Source organism: Danio rerio, chromosome 22 (genome assembly GCF_049306965.1).
Source record: "Danio rerio strain Tuebingen ecotype United States chromosome 22, GRCz12tu, whole genome shotgun sequence".
Lineage (NCBI taxonomy): Eukaryota > Metazoa > Chordata > Actinopteri > Cypriniformes > Danionidae > Danio > Danio rerio.
The window spans coordinates 37,119,231-37,144,012 of record NC_133197.1 but is presented as its reverse complement, the minus strand read 5'-3'; the positions used below and the strand labels follow the sequence as shown (position 1 = coordinate 37,144,012).

The 24,782-nt window shown below is 36.7% G+C and overlaps 1 protein-coding gene across 2 annotated transcripts in view; it reads right to left on the bottom strand.

Annotated features, from left to right (window-relative positions):
* Positions 1-1,646: 1,646 nt before the first annotated feature.
* Positions 1,647-24,782, bottom strand: part of srfa (serum response factor a) — a 45,242-nt gene continuing 22,106 nt past the window's right edge. The window contains 6 exon segments of one of the 2 annotated variants that reach the window (NM_001110526.1): positions 5,459-6,522; positions 9,256-9,332; positions 9,706-9,897; positions 11,293-11,394; positions 13,420-13,590; positions 17,231-17,501. In NM_001110526.1, the coding sequence (NP_001103996.1) occupies positions 6,433-6,522; positions 9,256-9,332; positions 9,706-9,897; positions 11,293-11,394; positions 13,420-13,590; positions 17,231-17,501 (903 nt within the window). In that variant the 3' untranslated portion in view covers positions 5,459-6,432. 2 annotated transcript variants of the gene reach the window in all.

Sequence of the window (24,782 nt, the reverse complement as noted above, 5' to 3'; positions counted from 1 at the left end):
TGTTTGTAGTATATTGTTAGTATGTTTGTAGTATATTGTTAGTATGGATTGGTATGTTGTTAGTATGTTTGTAGTATATTGTTAGTATGGACTGGTATGTTGTTAGTATGTTTGTAGTATATTGTTAGTATGGATTGGTGTGTTGTTAGTATGTTTGTAGTATATTGTTAGTATGGATTGGTATGTTGTTAGTATGTTTGTAGTATATTGTTAGTATGGATTGGTGTGTTGTTAGTATGTTTGTAGTATATTGTTAGTATGGATTGGTATGTTGTTAGTATGTTTCTAGTATATTGTTAGTATGGATTAGTATGTTGTTAGTATGTTTGTAGTATAGATTAGTATATTGTTAATATGGACTGGTGTGTTGTTAGTATGTTTGTAGTAAGTTTCTAGTAAGTTGTTAGTATGGATTGATGTGTTGTTAGTATGTTTGTAGTATGTTTCTAGTATATTGTTAGTATGGATTGATGTGTTGTTAGTATGTTTGTAGCATGTTACTATTATGGATTAGCATGTTGTTAGTATGTTTGTAGTATGTTTTTATTATGGATTAGCATGTTGTATGTTTGTAGTAAGTTTTTATAATGGATTAGCATGTTGTTGGTATGGATTGGTATGTTGTTGGTATGTTTGTAGTATGTTTTTATTATGGATTAGCATGTTGTTGGTATGGATTGGTATGTTGTTAGTATGTTTCTGTTATGGATTAGCATGTTGTTAGTATGTTTGTAAGATGTTTCTGTTATGGATTAGCATGTTGTTAGTATGTTTGTAAGATGTTTCTGTTATGGATTAGCATGTTGTTAGTATGTTTGTAAGATGTTTCTGTTATGGATTAGCATGTTGTTAGTATGGATTGGTATGTTGTTAGTATGTTTCTATTATGAATTAGCATGTTGTTAGTATGGATTGGTATGTTGTTAGTATGTTTCTATTATGAATTAGCATGTTGTTAGTATGTTTCGAGTATAGATTAGTATATTGTCAATATGGATGTTAGTATGTCCAATGTAAAGTCAATGGCAGTTTTTTTTATAATGGAAGTCTACGGGACAGTTGCTAGGGTGCCGTAAGTGGTTGCTAGGGTGTGGCTAGACAGTGGGGTCTGACTTTGCTTAGACTAAAGTCTTGTCACTGAACAGAAATAATATCCAGTATAGAATATAAAGTCATGCTGCAGTGGAGACAGTATGAATATTGTGTCTGACTCCATCATGAGCTTGGAGGACTGCATCCATACATCTCTGACATGACTCAAATCAATTAATAAAGTCATCTGGAATGGCAAAGAAAGCGTTCCTGCAGGACTCCCAGAGTTCATCAAGATTCTTTGTGTTCATCTTCCATGCCTCCTCCATCTTACCCCAGACATGCTAATTAATGTTCATCTCTGCTGACTGGTCAGGCCAATCCAGGAGCACCTTACAACTGAGATCGATGACAAGACATTTGTCAGGTAGTGCGTGTTAGAATACAATTGCTAAATGTAAAGTCATGCATTTTTGGATGCAGTCTTCAAATTCTGCTAACTATAATCATGAATATTTGCAAACTATTCATCGTAATGAATGTGTAGTGTAGTAAAGTGACAAATTTGACAATTCAAAGTAATTTTTAATATTTCAAAATGCACGATTCACAAGTTCAAACAGGCGTAAATTTATTCTCAAATCTTTCTTTTATTCCAAAAGAAAGCTCTATACATAATTACAGCATTTCTTTAACAACAAATATGCTTTAGTGGTTAAAGTAGTTTTTCACTTGAATTTTTTTTCGTATTGTCAACTTAAGTCGTAAAATCAAACGAATAAACCAGCATGTGATACAAAAAACAAACCAACCATCTAACAAAACCAACCTAATTCTTCAGAAAATGGCACTGTAGAAGATAATCATAATAATAAAACATAATAATAAAGCAAACATTTCAACCACAACTCGTTACACTGTGATAAAGGTAAAAGAAAAAGCGCTGACAAATGTCGGCGCTTCACATTAAAACTAATATACAGTCCACTGAATATATCCAAACGTTTTGTTTTCATTTATTTCAAATGCAGCCGCGTGAGCTACTTACAGATCCTTACGTACGAAATCAAGTTATGTACAATAAAGGTACGGTACATTCAACACTTTCTTCTAGTGTTTAGACAATTTCACACTATAACAGTCGATTAAAAAAAGACTGAGGCATCCAGGTCATATTTCACTCAAAACAAAGCAATACAAAACAATGATCCAACTATTCGTCACATGAGAACGTAAATATTTAATGTTTTGGCAAATTAAAGTGAATTCGCAACATAGTTTTGTGCACATTTTTGCTGTAACCTGGCATCAGATCAAACTGTAATAAATAAGATTGTTCCAATTGAATAAGTATAAAATTTTTTCAAATTGTTGTAGAAATTGAGAATAAGAACAATTTTCGTCAAGACATACGTTTCAGAATTGTTCGAAATGTAATTTTTTTTTGCCGTTAAACAACAGAAAAAAAACTTGCAACTTTCTGGCATTTGAAACCATGAAAGCAAGTATACATCTTACGATTCAAACTTTCACGATATGCAAGAGTTTAACATTTTGAAAATTTTGAAGCAAATTCGTAACATCGCATTCAAATGGAATTTTGCAGCAAACTGTAATAAACACAAATAAGATCCTATAAGTTGATATGAAACAGCCACTAATTTACCCAAATACTTATTAATTAATTTAATTCAAATGAAATTGTTGCTGAAATTTCGAATAATGATTTTTTCGTCTGACCTGTATTTCCAAATTATTTCCATTCTAAGTTTTCTTTCTGCCGAGAATTTTTTGCGCAACTTTCTGCAAATTATATACAAAGTAACCTCTAATTTGCAAAAATGCTTCAAAACTGTTTAATTTGCCATTTTGAAAGTTAAAAACTAACAATTCGAAGTAAAAAAAACTAATTGCGAGATATGAAAGTTTTTTAAATTTGTGGAAATTAGAGGCGAATTCGTAACATCACAATTATATACATTTTTGATGTAACCTGGCATTAGAAAACTGAAATAAACAGAAATAAGATTGTATAAATTTATATGAAATAGCCACTAATTTGCTAAAAATATTTATGAATTCATTTAATTCAATAGAAAATGTCGCAAAAATGTCAAAGATTTTCGTCAGACCTATATTTCCCTATTGTTTCAAAAAGTGTTTGTGCCATGAAATAAAAAATGCAATTTTCTGCTAATTGTGTGCCACTAATGCGCAAAAAATATTTACGAACGATTTAATTCAACTGAAATCCTTGCAGAAATGTCCCATAATTTCAATGTATGTTTCGGAAGTTTCAAACGTACATTTTTTCCCCCTCATTTTTACCCATGAACGCAAGTTTACATCTTACAAATCAAACTTCACGTTTCTGTCGCAATGGCAGGATTGAGACTTTGAATTGTGAATTTTTAACCATTTTAAAATGGCAAGATATAGGGTTCTGGAAAAAAAAGGTGTGAGATATGCAAGTGTTTAACATTTTGGCAATTGAGGCTAAATCGTAACCATCGCCAAGACATAACATCTTTATACAATAAGATTGAATAAATTGATATGAAATAGCCATTAATTGGCAAAAACACTTACGAATTCATTTAAATTCCCAGAAAATGTCCCAGAAATTTTGAATAAAGACTTTCATCAGATAAATATTTTGCAATTATCATAACATTGCATTTGTATGTGTTTTTGCAGTAATAAGCAAACCATACAAAACACAAATAAGATTGTATAAGTCGATATGAAATAGCCACTAGTTAGCAAAAATACTTACGAAATAATTCAATAGTAATCCTTGCATAAATTTCGCATTAGATTTTCATTAGTTGTATTTTGCAAGTTGTTATTTCTGATAAATAATTGTGACTTTCTTAATTTCTCTAATTCTGGCTCATAAATTCAAGTTCACATTTTAGGATTCAACATTTTTTTCTTTACAGATTTTCACGTTTTTCTCACAATTGCGAGTTAACATTTTAATTCACTTTTTTTCGTGAGACTTTGTATGTTGCTTTTTTTAAGCTAAAAATTCTATGTGCAGTTCTGAAAAAAACATCGCAAAGTATTTTAGTAATTAGTAATTGCAAAGTAATTAGAGGCTAATTTCATTGATATGCATATTTGCAGTATCTTGGCATGAGAAAATTGTACAAAAACACAATTGTATAAATGAATACAAAATAGCCACTAATTCACAAAAAACACGTAAAAGATTTAAAAATTTTGCAGAAACACAATGTCAATTCTGCCATGAAAAATAAATGATTGCGACTTTCTCATATTTTCATTTTTATCTTACGAATCAAACTTGTTGTCGTGTTTTAATTTCCGACTTGAATTGTGATTAGAATTGAGACTTTTTCGTCATGCAATTTTAAATTAAAAACTAAAAATTCATAAGTATTGCAAGATATCCAAAGAATTTAACATTTTGGCAAATTAGAGGCTACTTCGTAGCATCCTGTTTGTACAAAACTGTACAAAAAAACACACTAAATTGATACGAAATGGCCAAAAACTTTCTTCAGACATGAAACGGCCAAATGTACGTTTTTACTTGTGAAATGCAAGTTTACATCGCACAATTTAAACGTTTTTCTCAGAAAGACTATGAACTATCAATTGTGCAATATAATAAATAAAAATCGCCAATCGCCGTTCACAAACAAATACATCAAATTCATTTAAATTATGTTACTGAAACAGCAAATTTTTCAATTACAATTTGATCTTTGTTTTTCGGCTAGCAGAAATGAGCAAAAACACGTTTACTTGTCACAAAACATGCATATGTTTTACCTTTTGGCCGAGTGAAATGTGACCTGGACAATCATAATGGAAATCCACAACTCAAGAAAGTCTTCCCCTGGATTTAAAACGCATTAATACTGAATAAAACAATCAAACACTTTTTGTTCTGGCCGCTTAATAAATCCCACACGCCCTTTTTTTTCCCACTTGTGCAGGTCCATGTAACGAAGACAAAACCATTCCTGAAACTTTCAATATTGCTGTGGTCCATTGAAATCCGTTGAACAGTACTAGAAAACAAGGCTTTATGGTCCAAATTTGCACAACGAATGTACAGGCGAGGCCCATGGACATCTCCGGATAAAAAAAAAAAAAAAAAAAAAAAAAGGATCTGAATCACTCGCATTTATCAGCAAATGCCGTCAAGATTTTACAGCCCTTTGGATGCTTTAAAACCCAAATAATATAGATACATAATTAAGGGTACGGTGATTAAAAATAACAAGAAAATCTATTAATGTTAACATGTCGGTGCGCATATAAACTAATTCAGTGAAAATAACAGTTGTTTCGAACTAAATCTGCCATTCTAGTACCTAGATTCACGCAATTTTAATATTTTGGTTAACTAATGTCATAAAGCAGTGAAAAAAAAAAAAAAAAACGCTCAACCCAACCGCATGTATTTATTCACCCGCGGTTTTCATGCAGTGCAAACGCAAGTCAGTGTTTTTCTGGGTACAGCATTGTTAAAAAGTGGCTAAAGCATGTGTTGTGTGAAGCCTCGAAGCAGATACATTGACTTTATCATCGATTTATCAATACAGTATAGTTTGGCACAGCATTAAAACATGGAATGACATGCGATACTTTAGTATGAATCCAATTATAGCAGCACGGTGAAATCAAAAGGATATTTTAACTTCATATTGAGGCCATATAAAACTGGATGAGGGGGAGAAATGAGGAGTAATGACCTCCTATTGAATGTTGAAGGCAGTGCAAGAGTATCCAGCATCACTTTAAGGGCGACGTTTTCTCGCCCTGCTCGGTTCAAAATGGTTATAAATTGGTGCGGATGCAGTTCAGCTCGAAATCTAGCAGAAAAAAAGCATCGACTTTTTAGAAAAGGTACCAGTTTTATGGTACGTTTCGAGTTTGACAGCGTCAGTCTCCATTGATTTGCATGTGAAGAAAGTTGGACAATAAAAACTCCGTTCAAGCATTCAAAGATAATCATTGATCATATTCTTGATGATAAATAACACAAATCAGAGCCGCATTGAAGGGTGAAAGTTGCCAATTCTTCCAAAAAACGAAAACAAAAAGCGCAAATATTTACTCAAAATGAGCAATCGTATCATCCGGCCCAAATAGGTGAACATCCAGCAGCGATTGTGTGTCGTCTGTATGAAATCCTGAAGTACAAATGCGTGTCTGTGTATAAATGTGAACAAAAAAACAACAGCGATCCATTAAAAATCACACCCGCCACCGAAATGAGGAGCTGCGATGATCCTTCAGATGTCCTGTTACAGCTCTTTATTCTCAAACCTCACGTGGAGAGAAGGCAGTAATAAATATGATGGCAGTCTGATTGGATGGCATGAGTGAGCCCTGGAGCGTCATGTGTTTTTTTGCGGGGGGTCAGTCTCCTTTAGGATTGTCCAGATTGACCACGCGCAGCTCGGTGAGGGTGCTACTGCTGCTGCCAGAGGGCTGCTGGTTTATTAACATCTGAAAGAGCACAAACAAGAGCATCCGTGAATAAACAGCACTCATCATCAACAAAACAACTGAGAACAAAAAAATTTTCAATACTTCGTTCACTTAAAAATTAAATTTCTGTTACTAATCATCTCGTTTTTAACCGCTGGGACCATCTTTAAAACACAAATTAAGATATTATAAATGAAATCCTGGAGCTCTCACATCCTGCATTGATGGTCCTGACCCATTCAAAGTCCAGGAAAGGAACCAAAAAACATTATCAAAGCAGTCCATGACTTCTGTGGAATCATTAGAAGCTCTAAAAACACTTTTGTGCACCAAAATCAATCAATCAATCAATCAATCAATCAATCAATCAATCTATCTATCTATCTATCTATCTATCTATCTATCTATCTATCTATCTATCTATCTATCTATCTATCTATCTATCTATCTATCTATCTATCTATCTATCTATCTATCTATCATCTATCTATCTATCTATCTATCTATCTATCTATCTATCTATCTATCTATCTATCTATCAAATCAATCAATCAGTCTGTCTGTCTGTCTGTCTGTCTGTCTGTCTGTCTGTCTGTCTGTCTGTCTGTCTGTCTGTCTGTCTGTCTGTCTGTCTGTCGGTATGTCGGTATGTCTGTCTGTCGGTCTATCTATCTATCTGAGAGTTTCTCACAGACTTTAACAGTGTCAAAATCTTGATGCTTCTGTGGGTCAAGTCCAGGGGTCGGCAACCCGCGGCTCTAGAGCCGCATGCGGCTCTTTAGCGCTGCCCTAGTGGCTCCCTGAAACTTTTTCAAAAAATGTTTGAAAATGGAAAACGATGAGGGAGGTAAATATATTTTTTGTTTTAATATGGTTTCTATAGGAGGACAAACAATCTTAACGTTTTCCAACGCTGTAAAAGTGTGTAGAATATTTAATTTCAACATTTCTGTCAACGAAGATTTGCGTCATAGCCTGCGACACACGTTTCTATCAGCAGGGCGGGATGCCAGGCAGGTAGCTGTTGTAAACAAACCGGCGGCTGTGTGATGCGCCATGGAGCGCAAGCTGTCTTTGCCAAAGATGTACAGCGGGGCACGCTTTCTCATTTTCCCTCCCTGAGAGAATTCAAAGAAGCCCATCCCGATCACTAACTCAACGGTGATTATTAACAAGGTGCGATCGTTGATATGCAAACTGCATTTGGGAGCAGATTTTGTGAGTTGCGAAAGGAAAAAACGAGACTGTCTTTCCTTGACACACACCCCTGGAGATTGACCCTTCCTTGTTGAGCACATTCCCAGGAATGACTCAAGCTGATCTTGAAATGGAAATGGCAGACTGCGTTTTATTGCACTGTTTGTTGTCCAGATAAGGGGCACGTTGTGCACATTCATTTTGATGTTGTTTTTTTGAATCCTCAAAATAAAAAAAACATTAAAAAATCTGATTTCTTTATTGCATTTCTTTAATTTCATCAAAGCAAAACATAATGCATTAATATTGTAATGAAGTTAAACTTGATCATTAAACATACTTCATTAATATTGTAATGAAGTTAAACTTGGTCATTAAACATATTTCATTAATATTTTAATGAAGTTAAACTTGATCATTAAACAATTCATTAATATTGTAATGAAGTTAAACTTGAACATTAAACATAATTCATTAATATACTGTAATTAAGTTAAACTTGAGACGGCATCGTACAACAGAGTAGTCACGTGGCGCGTCATTCTCTACAGGATGCACTGCAGGGAAATGAACATTTAATCATGAAGGCTCAGTATGTATTTGTAGCCAACGAAGTCATTTTTTTAGTAGGCTAATATAGCTAATATAAATACATATAGCATGTGTTGCCATCATTATAATGCTTATATAAAGCCTTTAATTTTTTGCGGCTCCAGACATATTTGTTTTTGTTTTTTTTGGTCCAATATGGCTCTTTCAACATTTTGGGTTGCCGACCCCTGGTCTAGTCTATTAAATCTGAGCTTTATTCTGTATTCTCTATTGGATTTAAGTCAGGTGATTGGCTGGGCCATTCTACAGCTTGATTTTCTTTCTCTGAAAGCATCCGAGAGTCTCCTTGGCTGTGTTTGGGATCATTGTCTTGCTGAAATGTCCACCTGGTTTCATCTTCATCCTCCTGCTAATGTAGATGTTGGAGTAAAGCAACTAATATTCATTTACACTGAGGAAGGGCGGAGGGTTGCTGTAGAACTACTGAGAGATTTCAACTGCTGTCTGGGCTTTCGCTGCCTTTGCACACCTTCCTTTCTTCATGTGTAAAATACTTCTTCTCTGCGTCATTTCATTTTGTTATGCATTAGTTAATTTGTGAATTAATTAGACTTGTTTTCTTTGCATATGTGCATTTCTTTGGTTGTTATCAACATTGGGTAAAACATTCAAGTCAACAGCACCTTAGGAAATAGGTTTTCTAATAAACACAGTGATGTGTTCAATACTTAATTCCACCACTGTATATATTTCTGAATCAGATTGCATTGGGCATTTACTGATTACCTGCTGTGAATCTACAACATCAAACGCGACGTGCTAACATGGATGCAGTTCACTAGAGTGAATCTGATTAATGTAAGCTCCACATCTGACTATCAGGGATCAGGGATCCCCATAGCTCTATATAACAAAATTATCTAAAATATTTCATCACATTTCTTTTTTTTTAAAGAAATAACAATCCAATGCGTCTACACATGAACAGGTTCACTTTATTACCGAATGAAGGGGAACGGCTGAAACTGGGATCTGTACAGTGCCAGGAGGTCCTGTGAGGAACATCTGAGGAACTCCACCTAAACATGTACAAAACAACACACAAAACCATTCACTTTCTACCTTTTAACAATGCAAATTTAATGACCACATTATTAGGCACATCAGTTCAACGGCTTGGTCAAGCAAATATCTGATCAGCCAATCATTCAGCAGTTCATTTAGGCACGTAGATGCATCAGAAAGAAGATGAAATTTGATTTAAAGGACTCATATTTAAATTATATTATTAATTTTATATATATATATATATATATATATATATATATATATTTATAAATAAATAAAGAAATATACACACACACACACACACACTTATATGTATATAAATATATACACACACACACACACATACATACATTAGTGTCTAGTGTGTGCGGCTGTGGAACTGACCTGAGTCCTGATTCGTTGTGTGCGACACATGCATTGCACTGGGGGGTTGTGGGAAGGCGCTGAGCACAGTCAGACCTCCGTCAGTAAGGGCGGGGGTGGAGGTGGCGTACATGACGTGAGCTCCAGGGTACATCATGTGTCCGGCTACTGAAGAAGGCACTGAGGACGTGACTATAGTCGCGGTGTGGCTAGCTGAACACACATAGAAAGCATATTTAAGACAAAGTGCAGTGGTTTTAAGAATGTGCGCCCCCAGTGGGCCATGATAGTATTGCAGCTTATGATCCAGGTGTGATTCCTGGGTCAGATGTGAATTTCAGCAGTCATGTCAAAGTAATTAAATCAGCATACTATCATCTCAAAAAAACATTGCAAGAATTAGTTGCTCTGTTCCAAGTGTGAAACTTGCTGATGCTTTTATCAGCAGCAGGGTGGATTACTGCAATGGATTCCTCACTGGCCATCCCAAAAAGACAGTCAGACAGTTGCAGCTCATCAGAGCACATCACACCTGTCCTCAGGTCTTTACACTGGCTCCCAGTTACATTCAGAATAGAGTTTAAAGCATTATTACTGGTCTATAAATTACTAAATGGCCTAGGACCTCAATACATAACAGATATGCTCACTGAATACTCAGATCACTCAGATCTTTAGGAACATGTGAACTAGAAATTCCAAGAGTTCATTCATATATAGAAATTCCCTGTCTTAGGCCTTGATCACACCAAATGCCCTTTTTGCGTTGAGAGGCGACTATTTTAAATGCTTTACAAATGACCGTGGGTAGTTTGCAGGGTTTCCGGTGAGTTGACAGCAGTGCTTAGCTGCATCAGAAATCGCATACTTCTATACTATATAGTAGATGCAGTCTGTGGGCGTCACTATTCAAAATGAAAGGGCAGCTTCGCAGTAATGAAAATATAATGTCATGTATATAATGGCATATAATATAGTGGCAGTAATGTCGTATTGCTCATCGCCACAAATTAAAAATAAGGACGCATGGCAGCTGAGCAGGACTCTGCAAAATAAACCTTGAAACTCTGACCAATTTAAGGAGAGTTTACTCACACATGACTTGTTTTGGTGTCTTTTGAGACACATGAGCTCTTTTGTCTGTTTTGAAACTTTGCCGTGTGAAAGCGAACCGCACCAAGAACAAAGAGCAACAATGTAACAATTTTAATCCCTGTTTCGGAACAACTAAGTCAATTCACAGGTGTGAAAGCACCCTTAAAGATAAAGGAGAGACTATTGGTCACTATTTCAAGTTATCTGAAGCAAAATAATTACAATATTATTAAATATTACAATTGTAACAATATCAACAGCAGCACTCGCTCACAATACGCTGCAATTCAGTGGTTGCCTACCAACATAAAAAGTTCAGTGCAATACTTTTTTTTGTCAACACAAAAGGAAGTGTGGCGCGCCTTGCATTCTCTGAACCGAAAAATTTCCCTACATTAGAAATGTAAGGAAATGACCTTTTAAAATTGCATGAAATTCCAAAAATTCCAAAATTCATAAGTTCCCTGCACTGGTCTAATGAGGTCTGCTGTGTGGGGGTGTGGAGGTCTGTACCAGTGGCGCTGCTGGACGTCTGGCTGATCTCAGGACTGCTGTCGCTGCTCTGAGGACTGGGATGAACCTGGATGGCTTGCAGCTGTTGAGGCATCGCTCCACCTGATGCACAGAGGACAGAAAACATCCTCAGTGACTGGATAAAACCATTTAAGTTAACTGAAATAAATAGGAATTAACGTTTTTTATTTTTTTATTTAAATAAAATAGACTATCAACATTCAATAAACTAAAACAAAATATCAAAAGGTCAGTTTTTTTCCAATATCATGTAAGGATGAGCTGGAAAAAGATTCTGACAGTCTGATAACCTTGGATAAAATATCACAGTATCACAATATTGCGATCGCTGCTCTAAATTACGTTCTTCTTCGAAACACCGAAACACATTTTTTGAGCTGTTGACAGTCGTATATGTGTCCCACACTGCTAAAAACACTATTAGGACACCTATATTTCACTAAAAAGTGTAAATTGGTTGTTTTTGCGTTATTTCAAGCAAATTCGTACTTCCTGTTTGAAACTCATTTTTGAAGCTGCGTCTTGGTCATGAGATAATAGCGTGTATTCCAGCGTGCAGACTGGACGTCTGAGCCAGAGTGTGTCTTATTACGTCTTACAGTGTGCTGCATCAACGCATGATTAAGGCTTGGTTCAAACCAATCAGCGCGCTCTATTGTGCAACTTCATTAATATTCATTACTGTCACAGTGTTTAGACGGCAGAGGCGCCACGTTGTGTTGGCAAAACAAGCGTGAAGTGTTGCTTTTATAGTTTGCTGCAGTTAAGTTTCGTTTTCATTTTCTCTCTGTGAGAGCTCAGACTCACGTGTGGATTAACAGTGTACGCGACGCTCGACAACAATAACTTACGTGTCTAAGGAGGAACATTGTTTATCTAAGAGCTGTTCTCATCTGCAAACATTGAGATCCGGATTCGCTTGTAGTCTTCTCTTAATAAAGACGCGGCTCTAGTTGCTGGTGATTGTCCTGTCTCTACAGATTTGGTAAGTAAGCGACCAGTGCTCTGTTTATTCAGTTTGTTCGTATAGAACAAACTATTGCACAGAGTGTAAACATGTTAGCACTACAACCAAACTTTAACCTCGTGTAGGATTTTTACCGCATTTTGTGACCGGAATAACACACGCGGCTTTCTGAAAATACCTTTTGTGTGCATCTAAGTTTCCGGGAAATGCTGAGGTTTTTTTTCTCTCATTCGCCGTGCGGTATCAAACATTGTATGAAAAATACACGCTTAGAGCAGTTCCTCGAATCAAATATCTTGTTTGTCGCGAGGGACATGAATGAATTCCCTGAATGAAAGAGCCAAACTGCAGTTAAAGTCCACCATTTAATAATTTGCTAAATAATTCGACTACAGATGTCCATGTAAACCCTTTCTCCCCTGTGTGTGTGTGTTTTGACTCTGAAATTCAGCGCGCCCAAATAGACACTCCCACACCAAGCCTCTTTTCTTCCTCCGACACTCCCCCCTAAACAGAGCTGGACACGCCCACTTTTCTGACTTTTTCCAAAGTAGAGGTGTGAAAACACCCTGCTGAAACGAGGGGGTTTCATGACCCTTTAACGTACAGCAGTTGTCACCAAACTTGTTCATAGAGGTCCGGTGGGCAGCAGATTTGAGCTCCAACCCTAATCAAACACACCTGATCAAGCTAATCAAGGTCTTACTAGGTATACTTAAAACACCCAGGCAGGTGTGTTGAGGCAAGTTGGAGCTAAACACTGCAGGGCAACGGACCTCCAGGAAAGAGATTGGTGACCCCTGATGTAGAGGCTCATTTTCTGCTGGAGATACTGTTGGACTAAAAAACTAAATACAATACTTGTAAAAAAAAAACCACATACATAAAAAAAAGCATACAGCATAGGAACAGTGTAACAGAAAACTTTAACAGTTTTAAAACCTTGACTTCTCCAAACCATGGTAAACCTTGAAACTAGTTATCATCCCATGCCTAATATAGTGCAGCCCTATTTCACACAGACGCTAAAAAAATCAATACATATATAGCAATAGTGCTGTAAATGCAATTAAGCGTTCAGGCCTAGTTAGTTTACACAAAGAGAGAAAGCTTGAGCATGCAGATCGTCCAGCACTGACCTGTGAGTGAGACGGCGGCTGGCAGGCGGAAGAGCGCGGCGGGTTGTGTGTGTGCGGGGACAGCGGTGCTGCCGCTGCTGTTGGCCTGCGTCTGTGGACACTGTATGGCCAGAGAGTGTGTCTGCAGCTGACTGAGAGGAACAGTGTGTGTGCCCGGCGGAAGAGAAGCGCCTGCGGGACACACAGCGACAGGCCTACTCACACCAATACTGACATGGTTTAGCTAATGCTCACATGACTGACTGTTTTTAGCATGTTGTTAACGTGAATTAGCATGTTGCTAACATCAATTGATAAACATGTTGCTAACATTTAACATTTAGCTGGCATGAACTATCGATCATATTGATTATTAATGATTTTGACATGATGGCAACACGTCCTGATTAAATAACATTTTTCATAACAGTATGCTTGCTAACATTAATTAATAAACATGTTGCTAGCATTTTTCAAATGTTTAACATTTAGCTGGCATGATGCTAATGGGAGCTAAATTTCTGCCAACATATTTATGTTACCACAGTAGTATCATGAATAAACATGTTTACATTTTGTAAACATGAATAACGTGAACAGCTGCAATTTACTAACATTAAGCATTATGCTAGCAGGTTACTACTATGTTTGTGACGTTAACATGTTTCTAATATATTTAACAATCTGCTAATATTAAAACTGCAACAATATTTCGCACATTGCTAGCCTGAATTAGCTTGAATGAATGTTTTTGACAAGTTAGTAACACGTTGTGACTACAAAGCATGTTCATAATGTTTACCATATTCTAACATTGCTACTATGCTGAGCACATTGGTAGCATGAAGTCGCATGTTGCTCACATTAATTAATAAACGTTGCTAGCATTTTCAGAACGTTTAACATTTAGCTGGCATGAATGAACATTTCTACCGTTAAACGTGAGGCTATTGTGAGTTAAATTTCTGCTAACATATTTACGTTACCACAGTAGTATCATGAATAAACATGTTGCAAACATTTTGTTAACATGAACAATGTGAACAGCTGCATTTATCTAACATTAAACATTATGCTAGCATGTTACTACTATATTTACAACGTTAACATATTTGTAATATATTTAACAATCTGCTAATATTAAAACGGCAACAATATTTAGAACATTGTTAGCCTGAATTAGCTTGAATGAATGTTTTTAGGTTAGTAACACGCTGTGACAACAAAGCATGTTTCTAATGTTTACCATTTTCTAACATTGCTACTATTGTCAACATTGTCAACATGAATAACGTTAACGGCTGCATTTTTCTAACATTAAACATTTTGCTAACATGTTACTACCATGTTTATGACATTGTTTAATAAATTAGAATCATGTTAACAATCTGCTAATATAAAAATAAAAACAACAACATTTAGCACAACATTAGCTGGAAGTTATGTTTTTGACATGTCGGTAACGTGTGAATAAATAGCATGTTTCGAATGTTTGACATTTTCTAACATTGCTAAGCACATTGTTAACATGAGTTAACATGTTGTTTTGCTAACAAGCTTTTAATCTTGATTTATAATTGCAAAATGCTATAAAGTTACAATATTTTGTATTTTACCATGAATAAACATGACGCTAGCACACTTCTAAACTGTTTAACATTTTCCTAACACAAATCTGCAGGTAATACCTTAGTTGTTGAAAAGGTGGCTCCATGAATAAACATGTTTTTAATAACGTTTCTAACATTAAACTATTTTTTTGCAGGAACGAACATGTTGCTACCATGTTTATGACACTGCTTACAGGTCATAAAACAGAAATGTTTGACACATTGTTAGCATGAATTATTATTTTAACATGCTAGTAAAAAAAATGGGATCAATTAGCATGTTTAAGTTTACTTTTTAACATCGCTACAATGCTCAGCACACTGTTAGCACAAGTTAACATTTTGCTAACATGCTTTTATGTTGATTTATAATTGCAAATGTTAAACGTCTCGCAGGCTAAAACAATTTACGTTAACATGTTTCTAACATTTTCAACCATTAACTAGCATGCTGCTACCATTTTGTTACCTTGCTAAAATTAAACTATTTGATAAAATGTTTCTAAATAATAATATTTTGCTAGCATGAATTGATGTGCTAACATTTTAAACACATTAACAAAAATTAACGCTAACAGTTTTCTAATTTCTATTTAATTTAATACTTTGCTGAGATGAATTAGCATGCTGCTACCATGAATTAACATGCACGTAATACATTTGGTATGTTGCTAACATGTTTAACGATTTGGTTAACATTAACAGCTGCATGTTTCTGATATTAAACAGTTTGCTAGCATGAATGAACATGTTACCACCGTGTTTATGACACTGCTAACATGTTTCTAATATATTCAACCATTTGCTAAAATAAACAGCAATGTTTAACACACCGTTAGCATGAATTATTATATTTTAAACATGCTAGTAACAAAATTGGGATTAATTAGCATTTTCATGTTTACTTTTTAACATTGCTACACTGCTTAGCACAGTTAGCATGAGTTAACATTTTACTAACCTGTTTTTATTGTCTATTCATAATTGCAAAATTTTAAACGTCACGCTAGCTACTGTACAATGTATAACATGCTAACATGTTTAACATTTTGCTAACATGAATTAACATGCTACTACCATTTTGTCACTCTGCATTTTTCTAATAAATAACTTTTGGCTTGCGTGAATTAATATGCTAACATTTTAAACACATTAAATGAAATTAATGCTAACGATTTTCTAATTTACATTTCATTTAATATATTGTCAAGATGAATTAGCATGCTGCTCCCATAAATTAACATGCAGGTAATACATTTTTTATGTTGCTAACATGTTTTTGATGATTTAGTTAACAATTACAGCTGCATGTTTCTAACATTAAACAGTTTGCTAGCATGAATGAACATGTTGCTACCATGTTTATGACACTGTTAACATGTTTCTAGCATCAGCAACCTTTAGCTAATATAAACAGTAACGTTTTATACATTGTTAGCATGAATTAGTATATTTTTAACATGTAAACGACATACTGGGATTCATTAGCATGTTTATATTTACTATTTAAAATTGCTATAATGCTTAGGCACAGTTAGCACAAGTTAACATTTTGCTAATATGTTAATTCATAATTGCAAAATGTTGAACGTGCTAGCTACAATAAATTACATGTTAACATGTTTCGAACATGCTAACATGAATTAACATGCTACTACCATTCTGACACGGTGCTAAAATGAACATATTTGAAAACATTTGTCTAATAAATAACATTTTACTAGCATGAATAAATGTGCTAGCACTTTAAACATTACTAAAAATTAATGCTAACAATTTTCTAATTTCTATTTAATACTATGCTAAGATGAATTAGCACTCTGCTACCATGAATTAACATGCTAAATTCACTTTTTGAAGATGTTGATTCATGTTATTAAATACTAAACATGTTGCAACCATGTTGGCACATTGCTTACATGAATTAGCATGTTGCTATTATGTTTATCACAGGGTTAACACAAATGTGTATGCTGCTAAAGCTAGATGCATACACTTTGGCTGTTCCTCTGATTTAAATCATCTGTTTAGCTGCTCTTGGTGTGAATAGGATCAGATGGATCAGTTGGAAGCAGAATTTCAAGTATGCTGGCATGCAAGCAAGCAAATAGGTTCATGTGCAATAAAACACAAAGGATGTCATGCAGGCTGCTTCAGTGCCTCTTGCAACCCCTTGGGAAAGTGAATAAGTGAAAGGGGGAGAAGACAAACAACAAACGCACCTGGCATGAGTGTGAATCCGCTGGGCAGCTGCATCATGCCGGCTGAAGAACTTTTGAGCACGGTGCCGTTTGCGCTGGAGATGCTCTGAGCGTTCATCCCCGCCGCCACCGGCCAGCAGGTGGTGCCAGAGAGCGAGGGGCCGCTGCTCTGGGTGTGCATGGCCACTGAGGATGAGGAGGGCGAGGAAGAGACCGGTGACTGTGTGGTGGTGCTGATGGTGTTGGTGCCTCCGGGTAAAGTGGCAGCAGTGAATGTAGGCTTTAGCATTTCCTGCAATGACAAAGACAGAAGAGCAATTCCAGCGTTATGAACGTGACATTTGCAGTGAAATCTCAAAACATACATCCACAGAGAAAGTATCCGTGTTAACATTGTTAAAATTAGGGCTGTCAAATGATTAAAAAAAATTACATAATTAATTACACTTTTTTTTTGTAATTAATCATGATTAATCACGAAACGCCGTATTTATCACAGAAATAAAAGCACAGGCATATGTTGGTGCCATTTGAAATTCAAAACAATCAATATCGATAACAAACAAAAATGATTTCCATGTTGGATTCTAAGGCCGTACTCACACTATGTACAGTTGCCTTGAACCAGGCCAAAGCACGCTTCCCCACGTCACGTCTCCCACGACGGTCCGCACTCAGGCCGTACTCACACTATGTACAGTTGCCTCAAACCGGGCCAAAGCACGCTTGTCCCCCCTCCCGTCTCCCCGACGGCCCGCACTCACACCACAATCGGGCCTCGGCACGCTTACGTCATCGCTGCTGCGCTATTCAGTGAGAAGCGCTCTCTCACTCAGCAGCACAGTGGAGATTTCTCTAGTTATATCGTTTAAGTCGTTTGATATGCAGTGACATGCAGTCAAATATTTCGCCAAACTGTCCTTAGGGATGCGGTGATGCGCAGTCAGATATTTCGCCGAACAGATCCGCCGCTTTTGGCACTCATAAACAATCATAAAGCCCTCGTGCTGCAGGAATGAGGAGGTCTGCTGAAGACGCGCAGCTGTCGTGCAGTGAGGGGTTTGCGTATTTAATAAGCTACGGCAGTTTGCGTTCACTGAACAGTAAGAATGATTAATAAATCCATATGAAACAGTCCCTTAAAAGTCACGTCTCGCTTTCAGTTTCAGGCTTTGGCGCGATTTGCACTCACACTACAAACGTACCGCGCCAAAGCCCAAGTGAACCGCGCTCAGGGCGACCTCTTCCAACCTGGACAGGGCCGGCCAAGTGAACCGTGCTTGAGCCAGATTCAGCGCACTCACACTTCTCAAACGATCCAGGAAACGGGCCTGGGCATGGTACGGATGGCATAGGCCCTCACACTACATTCCAGCCTGGGCAAGCTTACATCGTCGATGATGCGCTGTTCAGTAGAGAAGCGCTCTCGCTCAGCACAGCAGAGATTTCTTTATCAGTTAAATGAAGTCGTTCAATATGCGGGGACACGCAGTCAGATAATTCCCCGAACAGATCCGCCACTTTTGACGCTCATAAACAATCATAAAGCCCTTGTGCTGCAGGAATGAGGAGGTTTGCTGAAGGTGCAGCTGTCTTGCAGTAAGGAGTTTGCGTCTTAAATAAACTACGGCAGTTTGCGATCACTGAACAGTAAGAATGATTAATTAATCCATATGAAACAGTCCCTTAAAAGTCACGTCTTGCTTTCAGTTTCGGGCTTAGGCCCGTTTTGCACTCACACTACAAGCGTACCGAGCCAAAGCCCAAGTGAACCGCACTCAGGCCCACCTCTTCCAACCAGGCCAGGGCGGTGTAGTTGATGAAAGTGAAGACCGGGGGGGGGTTCGCTAACTATTCTGCTGCCCAAGGCGGTCGCCTCTATGCATGCAATGTCCCTGAACACACGTTGGCCACAACAGGAAATAAAATAAAAAAAAACTGCACCTGCGTTATTTGCGTTTTTTTTTTTTTTTTAAGCGTTAAATATTTAAAATAATCACGTGCATTAAAGCGCAAATTTTGACAGCCCTATTTAAAACACCTGTTTAAATTTTTCAAAACAACTAACCACAGAGTTATGAGATCAGAAAAATACCAATCTGTAAACTAGGACTGAGCGATATGGCAAAAAAAACAAAATAAAAATCTAGGTTTTTTCATAAAGTTTGACCGATTCACAAGTTAGATTTTTTTTTATTGTGTGACTAGTCAACTTAAAACCTTACAACAATATGACTGAAGTAGCATTCTTTTTATAAGTAACTTGAAAAACCATACACCTTGCCAAACATAAATTGTTCAACAAGGTGTAAATAAATGTAAAACAAATTCACGAGTTACATATCGCGCACACCTTGCGAAACGGACAGATTTTATACTTGCTGCGTTAGCCATTGTGATATTCTCTAAAACAGGGTGCGGTCAAAAGAAACCCACCGTAAAATCAAACAGAGAAGTTTTAAACATTGTGCACTTTCAGATTTAAGCCTTAGCTGGATATTTCACTTCACTTAGAGCTGTGTTACACACTACATGGAAGGTCATTTTCAAAAACCCATAATAGGAGCTCTTTAATTCCTAAATTGTAAGGGGCAAATGTTTAAAGCTTTACCAAAAAAAAAAAAACAATAGATTTGCCCCCCTGGAATTCTTTATCTGTCCTGGATGAAAGGAGACGCAAATAAGTCATCATAGGTAATGTTAGCACTCTTCTGCGAGTTATGCAGGATTAATTATCCAATCTTTTGTGATGGAAATCAACGAAAAGCATGAAAAAAATGACAAAGTGGGGAGTTTTTAATTCTGACTCAACGCAGAAGCCCATTCATACATTACATAACAATGTCACACTGCCTATTCCATTATCCACTCAATTAAACACTAGAACAGAAATGTACTTCGTCTTATTTTACAATCTGGAACATTTTATTCTGAACAGAAAGCGAAAGATAAGACTATTACAAACACACAGCAAGTCAGAAATCAGTTTCCTAAAACGTTAATTTCAATTTAATTCAGCATACCCTTGACAAATGAAATAGATTAATGGTTCTTAAAGTGGTGGTCACAGGAAAATGAAGGGGGGGGGGGTCACCTGGTGATTTCCAAAAAACCTATTTATTTTTATTAGACCATAAAAATTACTATATTTAATCCAAAAACCCACTGAAAAGAAAATAGTCATTTATAGTTACTATTTAGTTACTATATTAGCTTATAGTTACTAGTTCTACTGAATTGCAACCCCTGAGGCAATTACATAATATTAAAGACACAGCAATAGCATCAGATGCAGCAGATTGATTTTATAACACCAGGTTAAACTTTCTCTCCCATTTACAGCACTGACATACAGAAAAAATTATGAGAAGAATAGACTTTGGTCTAATGGTGTGTGTGCGCCATTACATGCAAGGTTTCTGTATTTATAACCACCTAAGAGGATATTGGGGCTCGCGAGTCACTGCATTGTCATTTTGAGGGTCGCTGGCAAAAAGGTTGGGGAACTCCTGGAATAGATGACGGATTTTCATTACACAAGATTGCATTGGCTGGCCCTTTAAAAGCACATACTTTAATAGAAACCATTTCTCCTAACATTTATTCCTGTGGCAGAGCAGGACTGATTGATTGTGGCAGAGCTTGTGGCAACAACTGCGTGTGATAAAGGCAATTGTTTTAGGATGATCCCAAGAACGGCAGCTGCCTTCACAAGAAAACAGGTGTCCACACAGCGAGAGAGAGTGAGTGCGCAGCTATTTCAGGCAGCTCGGAGCAAAATCTAGCAAACAAGCTTGACGGATCTAGCAGGCCTGATCAACATGGAGGGGTTTTCTGTTCTCCTTTAAGAGAGGGGTGAATAACTCATTTCAAAACTTATATAGCAGAAATGAGCTTGGTTTGGTGGCCAGGGCGGATCTGATCCAGAATCATATATCGTAAACCATCAACAAATGAAAACCAAAACGCAAAACTCTTTCAATACGACTTCATGGGTACTACTGAAAAACAAACCAGTGTTATGAGCTGAAAAGCAAACCAATAAAATGGATGTGGACTTACTACCAATGTGGCAACTATGAATTTATAAGCTCTGTGTGTTTTGGCGCAACACAGTGAAGAGTGAATTAGGTCCTCACGATACTGGGAAAACATGCAATATTGCTATCAAGTATTGGATAGCGATTTTTCTTACAATTTTATTATATATTTTTTTACTTTTATTAATGTAATGATCATCCTAAAATAAACAGCTAATAATGAATATTTTTTCTGCTTTAATTTTTTATCAATCTAAAAAAGTGAAGATGAAAACATTTAGCCCATACGTATGAATGACAACCAGGAAAGATATTCGGACACCTCTCTAGTCTCTACTCCTGTCCTAGATTTACTTTCTAGCAAATAACAGAACAGCACACACACACACTGAAATAAAAATTCTACCCATTTATGGCAAATCTCTCTGCGGTATAAGTATTGCATATACCGGGGGGTTATCAACCTTTTTCACTTCGGGGCACACTTCTTTCTCGGATCAATTTTTAAAGGCCCATCTGTCTGACATTGTCTCTAAAATGTTTGAAAAACTCATTTAAATCTTTATTTATTACCATACATTTATATATTTTATACATTTGTTGTGCATTCTATTATTTTCTATTTTCAGCATTTTTTTAAAAATTAGGGCTGTCAAAATTAGAGCGTTATCGCACGTGATTAATTTAAAATATTCTATGGGTTAAAAAAATAACGCAGTTGCAGTTTTTTTTACTTTCCTGTTGTGGCAGATGTGTGTTCAGGGACGGTGGGTGCATAGAGGCGACCGCAGCAGAATAGTGAGCGAATCCCCTGGTCTTCACTTTCATCCGCTACACCCACCCCCTCCCTCAAGGTCCTTACTTTCGCGATTTATTTCGGAATACCTGCGAACTGGTCACTTTCGGGTTGACTGCAAGGTGATTGCCGTTTGCCTAGAGGGTCAGTTCAGCTTGCTCTGGCCCTGCGTGTGTTTAACGTGCAAAGAAATTTGGATTAGACCAGGACGCGCTTTTAGAAGAAAAGTTTCAGTATAAAACAATTAATGTCAAATTACCAGGCTATCCTGCGTTTCCTCGAGAGTTTCATGCAATTTCGTGCGTTTCATTTTTAATCTTTATACTTTAGCTGCAGTTCAGCAGTTCATACTCATTCAGCATATTTTCATTCAGGATGTTTAAATGGAATTTGATACCGCATGGCGAACGGAATGAACAACCTCCGCATTTCAGAACTCACGTGATCCTTTAAGGTAATCAAAAATCGCTGTTTACATGGTAGACTCTTTTCCAAACTAGAGGTGTGAAAACACCCTGCTGAGAAGGTGGTGGTGGTGGTGGGGGGTCATAGTCCTTTAAAAAGGCACTTCCATTGTGTTTCAATTTGGTACCAAATCGCAGTAGCTTTTGACATCTTTAATATAGAAACCATTTGTTTTTAAGTAAACCATCTGTTTGTGATGTTGCATCAACTTCGTGTCAAAAATCCCAGGAGTTTTTGTGTAAGGGCCAAAAACTGTCCCTTCATCAAGCCAAATCAAAGCAGTTTAATGGAGTGAATATAACAGAATAAAGAATAAATTATAATCCATGTGGAGTACACTGCAAATGTTTTATAGATCACCCAAATAAATTAAAGCCTGTTCAAACAGACAAACTTTGGAATGATAAAGAACTTTATGAGCAAAAATCCCCATAAACCCAATTAAAATACAAAAAAAACCACACATTGTCAATTTAGGGTCTGACGTGGAAACATGAACCGCATTCCCATGATACTCTCAAAACATGGAGCATCCAATGAGCTTGTAATCAGCTTTTTTTTATTAAAAAGCAATTACTTCAAGAAATGTAGCTTTCTAATACGGCATGCTTACTCACTACATGTCCTAAATCAGCAGGGAAAAAAGCGGGGGGATATGTCATCCAAATCTGAAAACAGCTGCAGCTTATACGGAATGTGATCAGCCATGAGCCAAGAAAGTGTACTGGGAAAACCAGACTATATATGGACATGCAGACAGCATCTAATCCTTATCAATGAGAGTTGGAGATTGTGAATAATATGCGCTGCCTTCGCAAAGACCTGCTCGGGGTGACGTAAATGCTCTTAAATGTGGAAAAGGGGGTTGAAACAGGGATTCAGGGGGGGTTTTGGGAAGTAGGTTTGACTTCTTTTGACGTTAAAACATACTATGATATTCTGGAAAACCGAGACCTGCAAAGGTCAAGAAACTCAGGAATGGGGGGAAAAAAAAAAAGTTTCCACTCAAAGTTAATCTCAATTGGAAAAATTAGCATTTAGCGCTACAAAATACTCAACACAGTAGACTAATCCATCAACCAACCAGTCTTATAAGAGATATCTCGTCTAACCAACAGCTAGATTAACGAGATCTGTAACAACTTTTCTTGTTAACCAACTTAAGCTTTCAAAATACATCAAGATCTTTTGTAAACTATAAAAAATGTGGGTCTGTTGTCAGGGTGCGAATTATGCATTGGCAATGGGGCGGGGGGTCGACTTTTTTGTTAAGTTATCAAATTTATATGACATCAAATTTATTAAGACGCATTTAAGTTTTCAGTGTTTTGAGTGATATTTAATGTATTCTGACATACAGAAACTAGGGATGCTCAAAATAACCGATTAACTGTTAACCGAAAGGGTGCGATTTTATCCAATTAACAGTAGCAGTTAAATGATTAAATTATATTATTATATATATATTTTTAAAGTCTGCCTGCATAGGGAGCCGATCAACGAACGCACATTTTGCGTCGAGAGGGGCAATTTTTAAATGGTTTACTAATGGCCGCGAGTGTCTTATGCGGCTCACATTTTTTTCGTCAGTCGCGTCTTTTTCATTCTTCAACTATTCTACACATAAGCAGATGTGGGGGTGACGGCAGTGTTTATATTGGCAAGACGACTATGGAGAACTACGGAGAGACTAGTAGTGTTTCAAGTTATTCAGAGCTGTATGACTACAAATTTTGAATATCATTCATTCATTCATTTTCTTGTTGGCTCAGTTCCTTTATTAATCCGGGGTCGCCACAGCGGAATGAACCACCAGCTTATCCAGCAAGTTTTTACACAGCGGAAGCCCTTCCAGCCGCAACCCATCTCTGGGAAATTTTGAATATCATCATATTATTAAATATTACAATTATAATAACATCGGCAGCAACACTCCTACACAACACGCAGAAACTCCTTAATATTTTAGAGAAAGTAGTTCAAGTTTGCATTACCAAGGATTGATTTAATCCACGCCCGACCCACCTTAAATATCATGCGACCTATTTTTTGATTTACCTGACCTGGATTAACGTGGTCTATAACCAAGATCCAAGCATAACAGGGTTTTGTGCATCAGCAGATATGCAATGTCAAGAGAGTGATGCCACAAGGTCACGTGAACTGCACACACTTGATTATCCAGCCTAATGTATAAAGTCTGCCCACTGGGCTCTGTCCATCATGGCCTCCTAACCATGCCCATATTCAATTGGCTTCATCACTGTCTCCT